This window comes from Nipponia nippon, unplaced genomic scaffold (assembly GCF_047370975.1).
Source record: "Nipponia nippon isolate SJK-2023a ecotype South Korea unplaced genomic scaffold, ASM4737097v1 scaffold_23, whole genome shotgun sequence".
In the NCBI taxonomy this organism is placed as follows: domain Eukaryota; kingdom Metazoa; phylum Chordata; class Aves; order Pelecaniformes; family Threskiornithidae; genus Nipponia; species Nipponia nippon.
In genome coordinates this window covers 6,770,694-6,787,725 of record NW_028262340.1, presented here as the reverse complement: position 1 = coordinate 6,787,725, position 17,032 = coordinate 6,770,694, and the positions used below count along the sequence as shown (strand labels likewise).

At 46.8% G+C, this 17,032-nt stretch overlaps 1 protein-coding gene and 3 non-coding genes across 5 annotated transcripts; all 4 read left to right on the top strand.

The window, feature by feature from the left end:
• Positions 1 to 1,836: 1,836 nt before the first annotated feature.
• Positions 1,837 to 16,506, top strand: PABPC4 (poly(A) binding protein cytoplasmic 4). 2 transcript variants are annotated; one of them, XM_009470811.2, is made up of 15 exons: positions 1,837 to 2,908; positions 8,948 to 9,141; positions 9,431 to 9,546; positions 10,027 to 10,166; positions 10,436 to 10,530; positions 11,116 to 11,253; positions 11,853 to 11,948; positions 12,454 to 12,726; positions 12,994 to 13,081; positions 13,255 to 13,374; positions 13,943 to 14,070; positions 14,717 to 14,810; positions 14,929 to 15,059; positions 15,146 to 15,245; positions 16,158 to 16,506. In XM_009470811.2, exons 1-14 carry the CDS (start codon positions 2,716 to 2,718, stop codon positions 15,230 to 15,232), a joined length of 1,893 nt encoding a protein of 630 aa, XP_009469086.2. In that variant the 5' UTR covers positions 1,837 to 2,715; the 3' UTR covers positions 15,233 to 15,245; positions 16,158 to 16,506. The 2 variants fall into 2 exon arrangements, with proteins under 2 accessions (XP_009469086.2, XP_087616835.1); XM_087760709.1 differs by having other exon boundaries at positions 15,806 to 16,506.
• On the top strand, positions 11,571 to 11,702 carry LOC148055396 (small nucleolar RNA SNORA55). Its single transcript, XR_015705571.1, has one exon. It is a non-coding gene; the product is annotated as a small nucleolar RNA SNORA55 (small nucleolar RNA).
• On the top strand, positions 12,225 to 12,357 carry LOC148055395 (small nucleolar RNA SNORA55). Its single transcript, XR_015705570.1, has one exon. It is a non-coding gene; the product is annotated as a small nucleolar RNA SNORA55 (small nucleolar RNA).
• Positions 13,509 to 13,641, top strand: LOC148055394 (small nucleolar RNA SNORA55). The gene has a single exon (XR_015705569.1). It is a non-coding gene; the product is annotated as a small nucleolar RNA SNORA55 (small nucleolar RNA).
• Positions 16,507 to 17,032: the final 526 nt, after the last annotated feature.

Sequence of the window (17,032 nt, the reverse complement as noted above, 5' to 3'; positions counted from 1 at the left end):
TATGTGGAAACATGTTCTTCGAGCTCTGCCGTGTTTTGACTTTAGCTGTCAGAGCAGGAGCCACTCCGAACTCCTTCCACAGCAAGACGCTTGTCTCAGCTCGTGGTTTCCCAGCTGAGGAGATGCCGGGCTGCAGAGGACTGAGCCGTGAAACAGCGGCAGGCGCCAGGCGTGATCCCACTGGTGCGTACTGGTGCTGCCGCCCAGCGCCGCCGGCTGTTGGGAGGAAGATGATGAGCTCAGGGGGAGGATGATTTGTGTCTTTAGAAAATAACCTGGACTGAAAATATTGAAAAAGATTACAATTTACTTTGCTTTTGTTACCTTTTATTCTGCCACTCTCGATTAATGAAGGGACAGGTATCATATAGCATTTTTATGATAACATCACATCCCACTTTTAAGGCAAATTAAAGGCAATGTAACGTAGAATCAAAAAGTCACAGCAGCGCGGCTACCGGGCTCTGTAGACTATCTTAGTCCCCCTTAACAGGACATCCATGGTGCCTGAAGGTCACCGATGAATCACTGGATCCCGCGCTGCTGTGTCCTCATGCTCTGCCGAAGATGCTCAAAATAGATAATTATGGGTCTCCCTGGAGCTGAATTTTGTGAGTGTGAAGCTGTGGGACAGTGGAGGGGGGCGAATCCCTCTCTTGTTCCAGCAGCTTTCTTCTGCATTTGGAGTTGTTCAGCCCTCACCCTGGGAAGAGGGACTGACAGCTCGCTTCCATGGGAGATGCCGAGGACCCTTGGTCCTGCTCCAGGGCGGCCCATGACGTGAGCTGGCGCAGCGCTGGGGCTGCCGCAGGAACTCGCGCTTATTTGAGGGAAAATTATGCTCTGAAGAGGAGGAGGCTGTGGGAACGGCTCCAGCTACGGCCGCTCCTCATCTCACCGCCAGTGACACCTCCAAAACCATAGCTTGGAGCAGCGAGAAAAATTATCCCAGAGGAATTATTTGCTGTCTTGGTGCATTGCTCTGCCGGCCTGCTCCTTGCCCGGTCCCAGCCCCATGGCCCCACTCTCTGCAGGAGGCTCCCCCGGGTCCCTCGTTTTGTGGCGGGACTGAGCCGCCCTGCGAGGCATCCGCATGCAGGGGATGGGGATGGGATGGAAAACAACCCCAAAAACACCCTTCTGGGGGGTGTTGCTGGTGGGTGCGTGTCCCTGCCAGCTGCCCGCAGAGGATCGTTTCGCTCTCAATCTGGCCCGCCATCCCCAGGCAGGGACAAGACCTTGGTGTCGCTCGAGCCGCCATGGGATCAGCACGTGGACTGAGCTGTGAGACTGCACAGCTGTCCTCCAAATGCTGCCCAGGTGCCATTTTTCATGGCAACCATATAGATTTGAAGGATTAGGAAGGTGTTGTGCTTATTTGTTGGGTTGGTTGCTGGCCTGGGGGAGATGGACATCCCTGAGAGGTGAGGGGTGGGTGCTGCTGGGCAGCCTGAGGAAAACCAGTCTCGCTGAGGAGTGGCGAGGGGCTGGGGTCTGACTGGCGGTGTGGCACCAGTCCCTCCTGCCGCACATTCATCGTGAGGGGCCAGAACTTCCCTGGGGGGGGATTTGCGATTCCTGAGCGGTTCGGAAAGAAACAGAGGCCCGGCTTGTCCTGGGGCACACGAGGAGGCTGGAGCCAGGGCGATGGCAGGGGAATGCTGAGGGGCCGCCATGTCCCCGCTGAGGGTCGTCGAGTGGCGACCCCAAAATGGCGGGCGGGGGCGCCCCCCCTCAGCCCGCGCTGGCCCCGCCCCGCCTCGCCTCCGGCCGGGCGGGCTGCGGTCCTCCCCCCCGCTGGGGTCGCTGCAGCGGGCGGCGGCGACGCGTCGGGCGGCGGGGGTCGCTCCCCGCCGGGCCTCGCCGCCTCCTCTCCGCGGCACGGCGGCCCGCTCACGCCGCCGCGGCGGCTATAAAGGGGCGCCCGCCGCCCGCCGCCGCCTCTCCGCTCGCCGGGCCCGCAGTGCGTGAGTCGGTGTCCGGGCCCAGCGCCGCCCCGGGCCGGGACCGCAGGGCAGGGAGGGCACGGGGAAGCGCGGGGGCGCCGGGCGAGCGCGGCTCCGGCCCGCTCCCTCCTGTCAGCCCGGCCGCCCCTCTCGGCGCGCAACCGCCGCCGCGTGTTATTTATTGCCCCGCTAGAGCCGCTGTTTTTTATAGAGATATATATATATAAAAAATATAAACCTAGCAGAGAAGATTTAATTTTAAAAGAAAGGTTCATATAAATCTATATTACAGAGAGGATTATTTTTACTATTTTTTTTTTTTTTAACCTGAGAAAATCAAACGGCCTCCACTCTGGAGAATCGGGGCTAAATTAGACTCTTAAAGCAAAATAAGGGACGTGGTTTTAGGGAGATCGAGGAGGGTTTTGCCCCCAGAGCTGACAGGAGAAACGCTCAGGAGCTGGTGTATGCATTTTGGCTTCATATCTAAGCCCCGCTCTCCTGGAGGCTTTAACTTCGTTTTTTGCTGATTTCCAGGCCTCTGCTCCCGCCTCAGCCGCTCTCTGTCCCGGGGCCTGGCGTCCCCCGGTCACCGGCCTCTGCCAGCCCCCCTCTCCCAAGCTGTTTCTGCAGGCCCCCCGCTTTAGTGAGGCTTTTAAATAAGATTTTGAGTTTCCCCCCAGTTTAAATATTTACGAAAAGCTTGACTTAAAGAAACCACAAGAATAAACCCCTTAGTTCTCGGTGGGGAGCGCACGCTGGGTGGAAGATGAACACAGCTGCCAGCAGTTACCCGATGGCCTCTCTGTACGTGGGTGACCTGCACCCCGATGTCACCGAGGCCATGCTCTACGAGAAGTTCAGCCCCGCTGGCCCTGTTCTCTCGATTCGGGTCTGCAGGGATATGATCACCCGCCGGTCCCTCGGGTATGCCTATGTCAACTTCCAGCAGCCAGCAGATGGTAAGTGAGATATACAACCGCATCTACGGCTTTTTTCTTCACTTTTATTCACTTTTTTCCCCACTAATCCACACTGCTGTTCCCGTGTATTGCCATGTACCAAAATGTTACAGTCACAGGGTAAGTAATCACTTCTAGTGACTGAAGCTGGAATATTTTTTACTTCTTGGTGTCTACAAAATATTCTGCAAATGTACATCTTGGTAACATCTCTGATAGATAGACCTATTTCTCTCTTACTTATTTTAAACTTTGGAGACCTGGGTTTGTTCCAGCTCACATAAGAGAATAATCTCCACTGTGCCCCCCATCGTTCTCGTGTAGGTTTGGGCTATTTGTGTGGGTCTTCATGCGGTCAGTCATAGCAGAAAAACTTCAGAGTAGCCAGCCCTGGTTGAAGGCTCAGTTTGCCTGGCTGAGCCTCTGGCTGCCCACTCACTCCAGTTTAATATTTGGGAGCTCTGGTGGACTGCAGGTTGCTGCGTTTGTGCAAGCAGCCAGATGGGTCGCCCAGTCTGGGAAGTGGTATTCTTGTATTAATGGGAAAGAAGATGCGTTGTTCAATGCATGGGAAACCAGGTTGTCTTACATGCAGAAGCCAGGTTGATTTGCTCTTGCCGGACTCTTTTTTTTTTTTCATACTTTAATTTGACTCCTGCTGAAGTAGGTATTCCAGAGCTGAAGCAGCAGTAGCATGTGAAAGATGGGACAGAAGAGGTCATTTTGGAATATGTCTTGTCGGGAAGAAAAATGGGTCAGCGTTTTCTGCCCTAGTTTTCAGAGCCCTTGCTTGTTGGCTGGTGCAAGTTTATTGCTCTCTGCTGTGATTTAGCAGTATCTATATGCAATAGAGAGATCCAAGGGATAGATGAAAGCGAACTTTTCCCTTGAATTCAGAATCAATTCACAACAGCACAGACTTCAGCAGCAAGTAAACTGTTCCTTTGGCCTGTAGGAGGTTATCCTGCTTTACATTTTTACAGACAGCAGAGAGTGGTCTGTTTGTTGTACAGGGTAATAAATTGACTCTGGATCAAAGTATTTGTTGTGTGGAACACAAAAACGTTATTACAGACTTGTATTCCTGCAAGCTAGCAGAGCCCCTGGGACTGAGCTCTTGGCTGGAATGTTTGGATTTTACATGGTCTGTTGTCACTATGTGCCACCCTAGCTTCCATCCTCTCCCAGGTCAAAGTACCTTCTGCATGTCCTTTCCTTGGGATGCTGACTGATCTGATGGAGCGGTTCTGATCCTTTCTCTTGCTAGGCTGATAAAAAGCTAGCTTGCACCCCAGTGCATAATTTCTCATTCATGAAACTCTCAGAAGTGCTTTTTATGCAGGCTAAGCAATGTATTTATGTGTTTTGAAACTTCTCGGTGAGAAGGAAAGAACCTGAGAGCCTGTATATGTGGTCCTCTCCTGCTCTGATGAACCTGTCTCCTCTGACTCCCTCTTCTAAAACTACCTTGGTATGTTCATGTGCTGTGCAAGCAAAGGTACAGTTAGCCAGGCTCACCTCCCTTTGTCTAGGCTATAATCTGTAGAAATAGAAATAAAAACAAGCAGCAGAAACAAAGTCAAGAAGGAAGTCGGAGCTCGGATTAGATAGATGTTGGGGAGACAGGGTGCAAAACTATAGATAAAGTTTTCTTAAATTAGAGAAGACCTGTGTAATATGTGTAGTTATGGTGTTAAAAGGGAAGAGTGGCTAGTCACATGTGCTTGCTTTAGCAGAAAGAAGTTCTGCACCTCATACAAACACGAAGACAGGTGGCCTTCCAATATATTTCAAGGTAATCTTTTATGGTAATAAGTAGGCAGGAATTTAGAGGGAGGTTGCATCATTCTGGGCTCCTGGTGAGGCAGCAGACATTTTAGGAAGTCCCAGCACTTCAAGTGATACTTTGACAAAGTAAGTGGTGTCTTGTTACTGGTAGGTCTTAGAAGGTCAAGTGATTTAAACCTAATCATTGAGTGAATATCGGGAAGGAGAAATATGCAAACTCCTCCTGCCCTCATTAAGAGATCTCTTCTGAAATGCTCCTGTTTTCTTCTGTCTGGCGAACTGCAGCGTGTGTTACTTTGCATAAGTAAAAAAGAGCTGCTGTACTAAATGTAATAAACAGATAATTTGGAAAGGTGAGCCCGTTGGTGGTGTGCTGCGGTCTCTCCGAAACAAAGACCTGCATATGAAGAATGTAATTCTTATTGTCAAATGCAGAAATTTGGCTTCTGTTTTCAAGGTGGCAGTACTCAGACCTGCCTGCATGAGGGCTTTCCGAAAGAAGGAGGGATCTGTATTTTTGTCTGGGAATGCATAATCAGAAATGCCTTTGGACTTCATTTTACTGAATCTGTGAAAAGATGCGGGGTGTTCTGTAGCACTGTAGGGACCCGTTTTGATGTACGGGTGATAGCAGATGCTACAAAATACCACATAAAAGTAACCAGGAAGCTTTGTACTCTGAAAACTTTTGGGGAAGTTCTGGTGGACACATTGTTGGTATGCTTGAGGTGGTGGTAGGTGTTAAAGAAGTTGATCTATGATAGTTTGCATTTCCCTGGCACCTTTTGTGGAAGGAGGAGTGCTTCATCAATCGGAAGAAAACAATGTTTTAACTTTTTTGTGTGGGAAATAAGACTCTGTCCGTGTGACTAGAGAAAGACCACAGAGCGAGTCAAGTAGCCAGAACTCTTCCCCATTACATGGGGCCACCGGGAGATCACGCTGTTGCATCCTGATGTGCTCTGTACCTCCAGAGTTCCTGTGTCCGAATTGATTCGAAGCTTGTGTTTTGCTTTACATTTTTTGTTAGCTAATGGAGTGATGCTTGACCCTGGAAGGGGTTACTTTCTGGACATGCATTGTCTAACTGGTAGTCTGCTGCAGAGAGGTTATTTTTAGGGAAAATAAGCTCTGCTGTTTTCGATTGCAGTTCTTTGGCGTAGTAACCGGTGAATGCTGAATACTGAATCTGTCACGCTGTGATAGGCAGATTAAGGAAACGCTTCAAAGTTCTGGCTAGTCCAGGCTCAGCTGTGGTCGTTAATATTTATTCTTTTTGACTGCGAAGAAGGGAAAGACAACAAACTCATTTCATTGGAAAGAAAAGCTGAATTTCCTTTTTCATGTGTTCCTCATGCAACTTGATTACATTCCAGGGTTTCATAACATTGACAACAGTCATGACATGACAACTCAGATAATGAAGCAGAGAAACTTTAATATGGCTACAGAGATAAGCTGTTCTGGAAGTACAGAGAAAACAGAACATTTCCCAAGCCAAGAAGGAACCCAGAGGTGGGATTAGATAAGTGTCTCTGAAGAAAGGTGTGGAAGAGTATAGATAAACTTTTTGTCTCTTCCTTAAAGACGAGAAGGCAATGGAAGAGAAGACCTGTGCAACGTAAATGCAGGTGTGAAGCTAAAAGGGAAGAGCGGTTACTTGTACATGCTTCATTACCAACAGCATTTTGTTCTAACTTCAGCAATCGGGATTTAAGTCTGTTCTGTATGCAACCTCTCTTTTTTTAAAAAAAAAAAAGTGGCTAAATTTGTGCTATGTGCTTTTGTTGTCAGGTCTTTTTTGCTTAGCGATGTAAGCACGAGCCGGGAGGTTTGCAGAGCAGCCATCTTGCAGAATAAAACTCCTTGTGCAGAGTTTCTCCTGGGTGGATCTTGGTGTGTGCGTGCGGTTATCTGTCTTTACACTGCTCAACCACAGTTGCTAATTCCAGCATTGTGTTAGCTCTGCATCAGGGAGCCTGCAAGGGAGATTAATTACTTTGAGGCCTAAGGCAAGCTGCAAGGAGTGTTCATATGCTTTCCCTATCCAGAAGGCTATGGAAGAGGAATGAAAAGGAAGCCCGAAAGGGGTTAAGAGTGTGTATAATGTTATATATGAGTTGCAGTTGAGTCTGCTGGAAGGATGACAGGAACCAGTGGGAGAGAAACAGATACAGGAACTGAAGTGGCTGAAGCTTTGTGGCTTAAATAGAAGAAAATGAGAAGGTGTTTGCTCAGATTAAGGAAATGAATCAGATGTGCCTAGTCTGAGTCATTCACATAACTCATGCTGATCCTTTACAGGTTGTCTTCAGTACTGGGGTCATTGCATTTCCACCCGTGGGTATGGCAGACCTCCCTCGAATCAGGGAATCCATCTAGGGCTTTCTTATACCCCTGCTCACAAGAAGTGTCTGAGTGAATTTCAAGCAGAGTATAATAATAGACTGGAATACTAGCGAGCTACTGAAAGAGCAGTGCAATAGTATCTGCTTAAGTATATGCTTAGGAAGCTTGAAAGAACTGGGAGTAAGTTCGTAACGAGTCTCTATCTCGGTAGCTGCTGTGCAGTGTTTCACAGTTCCCCCTGGTTGCATGCCACTGCTTCATCTGCTTGTCACCTTTCAGCAGGAGCCCTGTTTCTGCTGCAAATAGTATATGCAACTAGTTTGTGTCCTTGCCAACACATACTTCTGGAGGACCTCTCCCTGCTATAAATAAACACTGCCAAATTTGACAAACTGGACCAAGTTGCCTGCTGAAGTGCCTACTAGGAATGGACTGCAGGAAGAACCTCAGTTGCATTGATTCAGAGTAGCAGCTGAGGAATCATTTTAGCATGGCAGTTAATTGCATTTAACACCTTTGACTCAACAGAGCTAGTAGAGTTGTAGGAAGTATAACTTTTTTCCTTAATTTTTTTTTTTTGCAAGTCTGACTACTTCTGGAGTGAAGTCCATCAGAGCTTGTTTTCCAGCTGGGAGTATGTGTGAAGGACTGGGGAAAATAGCGACAGCACTGCTTCAATTTAAAAAGCAGCAACAACAACAAAAAAAACCATTTTCTAAGCACATGAAAAATTCTGAGAAACTTCCATGCAGTAGTTGAAACTGGCTCTGGGGGTAGGGAGCGCAGGAGGCTTCTGTAGGCCATGTCTCTCTGGAGTTCCATGAAATGCTGAGTAGTTACTCTGGTTGCATTAGCAGTGACGTGAAAGGAGGAGGTGTTTGAATTGGCATTTTCCTTGAATTTGCTGCTCCTGAAATCTAATCAGCAAGTATCATTGGGTGAAGGTGGCCTGGAAGAATTGAGACAAGCAAATTTGGAAAACTTGGGTTCTGCCCTGTTAATATTCCTTGATTTTAATGCCTGTCTATCCCTCTCTTTCCCTGCTTCATGCTGGGCATTAACAGCCTTTCTTTTTCTCTGCGCACTCCATGCTGGGAGTGTTTTCTGGCACAGAAGAGTCCCAAGCATCTCAATTTTATGAAGAAGATCCTAATGTGTGTACGTAATGATCCTTTTAATATATCGGTAGGTAGCAGAAATAGAATCGTGGAGCGGGTTTCAGTGTAGGTTAGAATGACAGTCCTGGGGTTTTAGAGTTTAGATAAATACTTCCCTGTTAATCAGATCGGGTATATGGACTTTTTTCCAGAGTTTTGTCCGCTCTTGCTATCATCTTTAGATTCAGCAACTTGGGAATAATTTTTTGGCCCCATAAGTTATAGAGGCTGACTCATGTCTTCTTCCCAGCCAGCCACGTGTTTGTGCATGTTTTCCCTGACCTGACAGGGAGATGATCCTTTTCTCTTAATAGAAATGGGTTGTGAGCTTCACGAAGAGCAAACTAGCCAGACAGTCACTTTTGTTACTTCCTTCTTTTCCCCAGGGTTTCGTGTTTTTCCTTTCCTTCTTTGGGTGCAGCAATTTACTTTTATAATAATTAAGAATATAACTAATAAACCCCAGGCATTTTGACATTCATTTTACTGTAGTTGTTAAAACATCACTATCATGTAAATTTAAAATAGTCTATTAAACCTATTATATACTTAAACATGTCTAGTGACCATGCTGCAAAGACCTCCCTTGAAACACTGAGTTAAAAAGTCATCAAAATTGGTTGCCTGTGATATTGCCCAAATGTCTCCATGAGCTGAGTAAAATTCAGAGAAAATTATCACCCCCGTGATGGAAACCTTTATTTTTTAACAAACCACAGAAATCTGTTCTTGACTTCTCTTGCAGCTGAGCGTGCTCTAGATACCATGAATTTTGATGTGATCAAAGGAAAACCCATTCGCATCATGTGGTCTCAGAGGGACCCCTCCTTGAGGAAGTCAGGGGTTGGGAATGTCTTCATTAAGAACCTGGACAAATCCATTGATAACAAGGCACTTTATGACACATTCTCAGCGTTTGGGAATATTTTGTCCTGCAAGGTGAGATGTGGTTACTTTGTCCGATTCTGTTATAGCGGTGACATGATCAGTGTAGGAAGCGAAAGGGACACCTTTCACCAAGCGAGGAGTGGAGTCTCTGAAAGGCAGAGTTGACCAAAAGGTCAGGGATTGTTGAAGCTACATCAGATTTGGTCATGAAGTGTGCAAGTCTGAAACACACATAACGTCTTCCCTGTGTTGAGCCTTGGCAGTAACCTGGTTTTGTGTGCTGGCCTTGTGTCTAAGCGTGACAGGGAGCTGACGTTTTGTTTTCCTTCCACATGTCTAGGTGGTGTGTGATGAGAATGGCTCTAAGGGCTACGCATTTGTGCACTTTGAGACCCAGGATGCTGCAGATAGAGCCATCGAGAAGATGAACGGCATGCTGCTAAACGACCGCAAAGTGTGAGTGTCACAGCCAGAAGCAGCAACGATCGCATGAACCGTGATGCATCTCGGTATTAACAGGGACACACAAGGCACTGGTTCTCCTGGCCCAAGCCTTGGCCTGCTACCTCTCCACTACAGGGCTGGTGAGTGACCCTGCCCAAGCCATGGCCTGCTCCCCCTCCATTACAGGGCTGGTGGGTTTCCCTAACCAAGCCTTGATTTGCTCCCTCTCCGCTAGTGGGCTGGGGTGGGTTTCTGCGGCCAGTGCTCTCTCCACTGCAGAGCTGGGTGGGCATCCTTGTCCGACTCTCTCCGCCATAGGACAGGTGATTTTTCTGGTTGGTCTGTGGCCTTTTGTCCTTCTCCTGTCACCCTTTCTTGTCCCCATTCCCAGCTCCTACTACACACTCATTTTTTTGCCTCACTGCAAATCACACGTTGTTTTTCCACTCTTGAAAACAAGCTGCTTATTAGGATCTTCATTCTTTCTTACAGATTTGTTGGGAGATTCAAGTCTCGTAAAGAGCGGGAGGCTGAGTTGGGAGCCAAGGCAAAGGAATTCACCAATGTTTATATTAAAAACTTCGGGGACGACATGGATGATGAAAGACTAAAGGAGCTCTTCAGCAAATACGGTAAACACAGAAACACTTTTAACGGGGCTGTGAATTCCGTGACCCGTGGTAGTTTGACAGTGCTGCTACCATCCGTATAGGTCTACGTGGGTCACTTTGAGGCTGAGGATTATAAAGAGTTGAGGTGTGGGTAGCAGTTGTGCCAAATGTTGGACAGGAGGCTGAGGCTGACCAGCAGATGAGAGAGAGAAGGCTGGGGCTATTATATGGAGTTTAGTAGTCTTGGAATAGTTTTATGATATTTTACTAACCCTGTCCCTTGGTAACAGGTAAAACTCTGAGTGTTAAAGTGATGACAGACCCCACTGGAAAATCCAAAGGCTTTGGCTTTGTAAGCTTTGAAAAGCATGAAGATGCTAATAAGGTATGACTGGTTTTTATGCTGCTTGGGTACCTTCAGAGAAGAAAAACTAACTTGGTTTATCATAGGAGCCTGTTACTAAAATAAGAGAAAATTCTGCCTCAGGCGTAACCTCTTCTAGATGTGAGGATTTAAAACCTTTTGCACCTTACTAGCTTGAAATTCAAGGGCATTTCTCAGAGTGCAGTGGTATAATCAAGAATGTTAATTGCTGAAGAAATATTACAGTGCAGGGCTTCAGGAGGAGGAAGGTGTCTAGATAGAGAACATTGCTTAGAAATGGTCTTCCCTAAGCAGAACGCCTGTTAAAATTTGGCCTTAATTGCAAGAAGAGATGGGGATAAATTCACAAGTTGCTGTTAGTCCAGCACTTAGAGTGGCGTTGTCAGCATGGGCTCTCCTCATTACTTCCGTTTGTCTTTAATTAGCCGTTGTTACGTGGAAGCGGTGCAAAGGTAACGTGGCAGCCCTGGTTTATTGGCTAACAGGAAGAGATACAATGTGAGCTTTGAACAGTCCTGTTCTTAACAGGATCAGATGCTGTCTTGTTTCGGCAGTTGACAGTTTCCTCTTGAACCCTCTGTCCAGGCAGTAGAAGAAATGAATGGAAAGGATATCAATGGGAAAATGGTATTTGTAGGCCGAGCACAGAAGAAGGTCGAGCGCCAGGCAGAGCTGAAACGGAAGTTTGAACAGCTAAAACAAGAGAGGCTCAGCCGGTACCAGGTGAATAGTCTGTTCCTTTTCTGAACTTCCACCATTTTCAGTCTCTTGGCAGACTTGAAAGGAATTGACAAAGTAATCGGTCATTGTCCGATGAGATATCCTGGCAGTGACAATGCAAAGGCGACTCTGTGGTGTTTGGGGACAGAGGGGGCGTCAGGGCATAGTCTTGGCAATAAAATGTTTAGGAGGACATGAGAAGAGAGTCATGCAGTCCCCTTTATTTTCAGATGGGGATACCTAGAAGGATGGAAAGAGACAGCATAACCCCGTGCTGTTGTCTCTCTCATTTATGGCAAAACTGGGTCGTGTCAGAGATCGCATCTGAATCTTTCCCACTCCTTGCGATTAGTGCTGGACTGGGGACGCATGATGCAAGAGGAAAGCAGAGGAAATCCAGACAAGCTCCCTTTCACCACAGCGGGACTTGTCTCTACGCCTTTGCAACACTTATTGCCTTCAGCTTCGGGTGGTACGAAAGGAACATTATGCTAAATTAAGAGTTTTCAGACAAATTACAGCTCTGGCAGATGGATGTGAACAGTCAATGTGCTCAAGATTTTCTTAATGTTATGAATATCTTATTGTTCTCTCCCTTCTAGGGTGTTAACCTATACATTAAAAACCTAGATGACACTATAGATGATGAAAAACTGAGGAAGGAGTTCTCACCTTTTGGGTCAATAACGAGTGCCAAGGTATTGTGGGGCTTGGGGGTATTTGGATTTTAAAGCCTGAAGAAGGAACTCTTATCGACAGGGGATTGAAGGGCAATTCTTGTATCCCCTGGTCATTGTGGTCCTGAGAACATCTGGACTCGTAAATACACAGATTTCTTTGGGTCTCAGTGGGATTTTGCTGAAAACTTGCTTCGTTTCCTCGTGGAAAGAGGAGGCAGGAGGTGGCAAACATGCTTGTCTGAGGTGACTCCCAGTAAGCATGAAATGGCATTTCCCTACGTGTGTTTAGAGGCTGCACCAAATCTTTCCCATTCCTTACTGCGCAGTGTGGGCCTGGGGACACATGGTGCTGACAGAAAAGCAGAGTAAATCCAGACAGGTGACTTCTCATTTATCGAGTACCTGTCTCTACACCTCTGCAACAGTTATGTCCTACCTGCCTGAAATCCGACGTTTAAAAAATACGAATTCTCAGGCTGAGTTCTTGTAATGGTACTCCACTAGCAATTGATCTTTACTGCAGGTGATGCTGGAAGATGGACGGAGCAAAGGGTTTGGCTTTGTCTGCTTTTCCTCTCCAGAGGAAGCTACAAAAGCTGTGACAGAGATGAATGGGCGAATCGTGGGCTCAAAGCCGTTGTATGTTGCTCTTGCACAAAGGAAAGAAGAGCGAAAGGCCCATCTCACTAATCAGTACATGCAGCGCATTGCTGGGATGAGAGCCTTGCCTGCCAACACAATTATTAATCAGTTCCAGCCTGCTGCTGGGGGATATTTCATGCCTGCTGTGCCCCAGGTAAGCTGAGCTAGTGTGGCTTTTTAACCTGTCTTGGAGCTTTGATGGTTCAGCTGCAATAATCTCATTGAGCCTTCCTTATGCCTATAAGCAAATAACTCCTAACGAGGGGTGCAGTCAGTGGAGTTAATTCTGTGACTTCCCAGCTGCCTGTTCTCTTCATGCGAATTGAGCATTGAGTCCTGGCAACAACTGCCAAACCATGTTGTAAACAATGTTTGAGATTCACTTAGTTCTTGCCTCTGAGCTTCTCTGATCTTTCTTCAGGCTCAGAGCAGACCCACTTACTATGCACCCAATCAAATGACGCAGATGAGACCCAACCCACGCTGGCAGCAAGGGGGAAGACCTCAAGGTGAGCGTGCTAGAGACAATGTTTTGGTTGTATGACCCTCTGGGCTGTACTTTCCAATGAGAACAATGCATGCTTTCCTTTCCATGCACCACCCCGACCTGCTTTCTGTAGCTGACTGTCCTGACTTGCCAGTCAGTTCTATTTTGAGGATTTCCCCTCATTTCTTCCATTAGGCTTCCAGGGAATGCCAAATGCCATGCGCCAGTCTGGACCACGGCCAGCACTGCGCCATCTGGCCCCTGCCGGCAATGCTCCGGCCTCTCGTGGCCTCCCTGCCGCTGCCCAGCGAGTTGGTAAGGTGTCTGCCTCCCAGGCTCTTCCCCTTGTCTGTGAGGGAGGAGGATGCTATTGAGACTTGACTTTCACTTCCAAAGATGGTTGTCAGATCCGGATAACCAAAGGCCACCTGGAGCAAGGGGCAGAGACAGCACCTGAATCTTTCCTATTCCTTGCTGTGCAGTGCAGGTCTGGGGACAGTTGGTGCTACAGCACAGCAGTGGAAATCCAGATGGGTTGCTTTCCACTGGTTTGGAGCTCATCTCTACACCTCTGCAACATTTACCACTCAAAAAAAGGAAAAAAAAAAAAGGCTCTGTAGGTTATGGATATTGTTTTCGGAGTAGAGCATCCAAATTCATTTTATTCCAGCGAATAACTAGAAAATATCTTAAGTGCAGGACGTGGAATCCATGATTTAGTTTTAGGGAGAATAGCCCTCCAGTTGCATTTTGGAGAGCAGTTTCTGAGGAAGTATTAGACTGTGCAGAGCACAGTTTGAATTCAGCAGTTAATATCAGACATCCCAACTTGCTTGCATGTTGCTACAGGTGTTTGTAATTCTGTTCTCCTCTTCTTTTGCAGGCGTTGGCACCGCAGCACAGAATTTAGCTCCTCGTCCGCCTGTAGCTGCCCCCGCTCCCAGAGCGGTTCCTCCTTATAAATATGCCTCAAGTGTCCGCAGCCCTCACCCCGCTGTGCAGCCTTTGCAGGTAACCGAGGGTCTGGGCTGTGAAGTCCCCGCAGCTACTGCAGTCCAACGGGTTTTACATGCAGCTGAAGGGTTTTCACAGAAACTTCAAGCGACTTTTATAACCCAGACAGGCATTGTAATTTGGAATTTAAAAACCTTGCAGTTGTACCTTTACTGGGGCAACCTCGTTGGTTTCTCTGTCTTGTACTTGTAGGCCCTTTCTTACCGAGACTTGCTGTGAGGATATTTTTCTTGGTTCGTTGGTTTCCCATTTTGCAACCATTCATTCCCTCACCTCGTGGCCAAATCCTTCCTAGGATATCATTGAAGGCACGGTTTGCTTCTCCCACAAACCTCTGTGTTATAAAAAAAGCAGGCGTGGATGTTGCTCTTTCTCAATTATGATATTTGTCGCACAATGTTTGATCCGGTTTTTGTAAGATATTTACAGTGCCCGTGTGTGATAATAGGGAGTTTTGAGTTCAGGACTTGGAGGGAGCGTGTTGGTGAACCAAGGGCGCCTTATCTGTCCTTTTCTGGACCTGAAGTCTGCTGTAGGCTGGACAAAGATTGTGCTTTAGAAGGAGGGAATATCTTATTGTCTCTAAATATGAAGCAACCAGGCTAGTATCTATTTCAGAACCCTTGTGTCTGCCCTTCTCTAGGCCCCGCAGCCTGCAGTGCATGTGCAGGGACAGGAACCGCTAACAGCCTCCATGCTGGCTGCTGCCCCTCCCCAGGAGCAGAAACAGATGCTGGGTAAGTGAAACTCTGGTTCTTACAGATTGTGTTTTACTTCAGAAATGCCCTCAGGTTTCAAAGATGACATTTTAACCAAAACTTGGCTGTCTGAACTCCTTCCCCCCCCCCCCCCCAGGAGAACGTTTGTTCCCTCTGATTCAAGCTATGCACCCCAGCCTTGCGGGGAAGATCACAGGAATGCTGCTAGAGATTGACAACTCAGAGCTGCTGCACATGCTAGAGTCTCCAGAATCCCTCCGGTCAAAGGTAAGCTGGCCCGTTCCTTTAGATGGGGTGGGTTGTGGGAGGCTTTGGTCAAGAGAATAGGTCTCATAATAACTTGTCTCCCCGAGGTGGAGGAGGCCGTTGCAGTGTTGCAGGCTCACCAAGCCAAGAAAGAAGCTGCCCAGAAGGTGGGCGTGGTTGCTGCTACCTCTTAAACCAGGAAGACTGGTGAGTGTCTCGGTCCTTAGCGTCACTTAAAGCTTCCAGAATTGGAGTAAATAAAGCATGGCGGTTAGTGAACGTAGCCAGTCTGGAGGCCCGTGTAGCTCTGGGTGCAGCAGTTGCTGCTTTTAGTCCACTCTTTAAAAAAACAAGACAAAATGGAAAAAAACAACCCTAATGCGGTTTTCCCAATGGAGTCCTTATTGCAGAGGCTTTAGAAATATTCTTCAGAAACCTTACTTTAAGCATCAGAAAGATGTTGCGTAAGTCCCTGAAGTGTTCCTAGCAGTTGACATGTCAAGGAAGGAATAATGTATTGAGATCAGTCTTGTGAAACTGCTAATCTGGGAAATAAAACGAGAGAGACAAGATGTTCTAGTGACTGTGGGGCTAAATAGGCTGCTAATGCCCGTTCCTTTTCCTGACAATCATCTGCCTACAGTATCCGGCAAAGTGCTGGTGTCAGGAATGTCACGTCACTGCATAGCTCTGTCCAAGCAAATGCTGTCTCCTGTGTTTGGAGCTGGCTCTTGTTTAACTTCTGAATAAGGTTTTTGATTCTTCAGATGCCTCTTCTTGCTTTTGATGATCCAGTTCTCTGTGGGTTGTCTGGAATTGACGTCTTCAGTACTTCTTGCGAGGCTGTTGTGGTCAGATGTCACAACTCAAAATGAAGAACGATGAAGGGTTCTTCCATTTTCTGCCATGTATTTCTCAGTGGCTCCAGTCAGTGGCTTCTCTGCTCAAGAGTTTGAGTTTCTTGGCAGATGATCAGAAACGGATATTACCCACAACCGTTAACAGCTTCTCCTTACCTTGCAAATTATACTGGGGTCCTTACGGTTTGTAACGCTGGGAAGTTCGCTAGCCTGGAGGGGGGTGTGCTGCACGGAGGTAACTTGTCGTCTTTTCCTCCAGGATGCGAAGAAGCCAAATAGCCCCTTCCTAGACATCAGCTCACGATGTTTGGAGATTCTTCACTGTCCTGCAGATCTCAATGCCGTGCATCATATCACATAGTTATATTGCATTTTGTAAATTAATCTTTAAGATCTTATTTAAAAAGCCAACTCTGAAGCTCTAGATTTCCAAAACCAGAATTGGGCTTGCAAGCTTTTCCTTTGTGGTCAGAACAGAGCTACCCTTTGTGTCTTCTAAGCGGGACATTGAGGATTTTAGGTTGAAAGTATTTTGTGGTTTTGGTTTTAACTGAACAATCCAGTTTGGAAAGTCTGGAAAGCATTTATCAATAAAGGAATAAAAACTTTCACTGTGTGTGTTGTTTTTTTTTCTCTAAATTTGATAAGTAATGTGATGTGGCTTAGTAAAATGAAACTGGCAGGCAGTTGTCATATGATTGTTACGTTAAAATTGTGGTTTTAATTGTGTTTATTCTGCTTGTTAACTTTGGACGATCACTGTTTTGAAGGAGCGGTGTTAAAATTATGCCACAGGACGATTACATTGGGTTTGGTTAGTGTCTGAATGGGAGATGACTGTGAGCGGTGATCAAATAGAAGGGTTTGGGAGGTATTTTTCAACTGAAGTGTAGCAGGGGGTTGGCTTCCTTTTTATCCTCTGCTGGAGAGGAGAAACTTTGCTGTTCTTTGCATATATTTCTCTGTTTTTCAGCTGGATGTTTTCTTCAATGGTTCTGTCATTGTCGGCCAGTTGGTATTTTATACCCTAAAGGCGGCTGTGTTTTGGCAGTGGGGTTGATAAATGATTTGTAACCTATTTTGGGTGATCCTTTGGGATAAAAAGTGTTACTCAAGTAAGTATATATTGTGCAG

What these genes read in the sequence shown, in the direction of transcription:
- PABPC4 (XM_009470811.2), top strand. Translation starts at nt 2,716, where the DNA reads ATGAACACAGCTGCCAGCAGTTACCCGATGGCCTCTCTGTACGTGGGT. An exon ending in CTGCTAAACGACCGCAAAGT is followed by an intron (nt 9,547 to 10,026) that starts GTGAGTGTCACA and finishes TCTTTCTTACAG; the next exon opens with ATTTGTTGGGAGATTCAAGT. An exon ending in GGAGCAGAAACAGATGCTGG is followed by an intron (nt 14,811 to 14,928) that starts GTAAGTGAAACT and finishes CCCCCCCCCCAG; the next exon opens with GAGAACGTTTGTTCCCTCTG.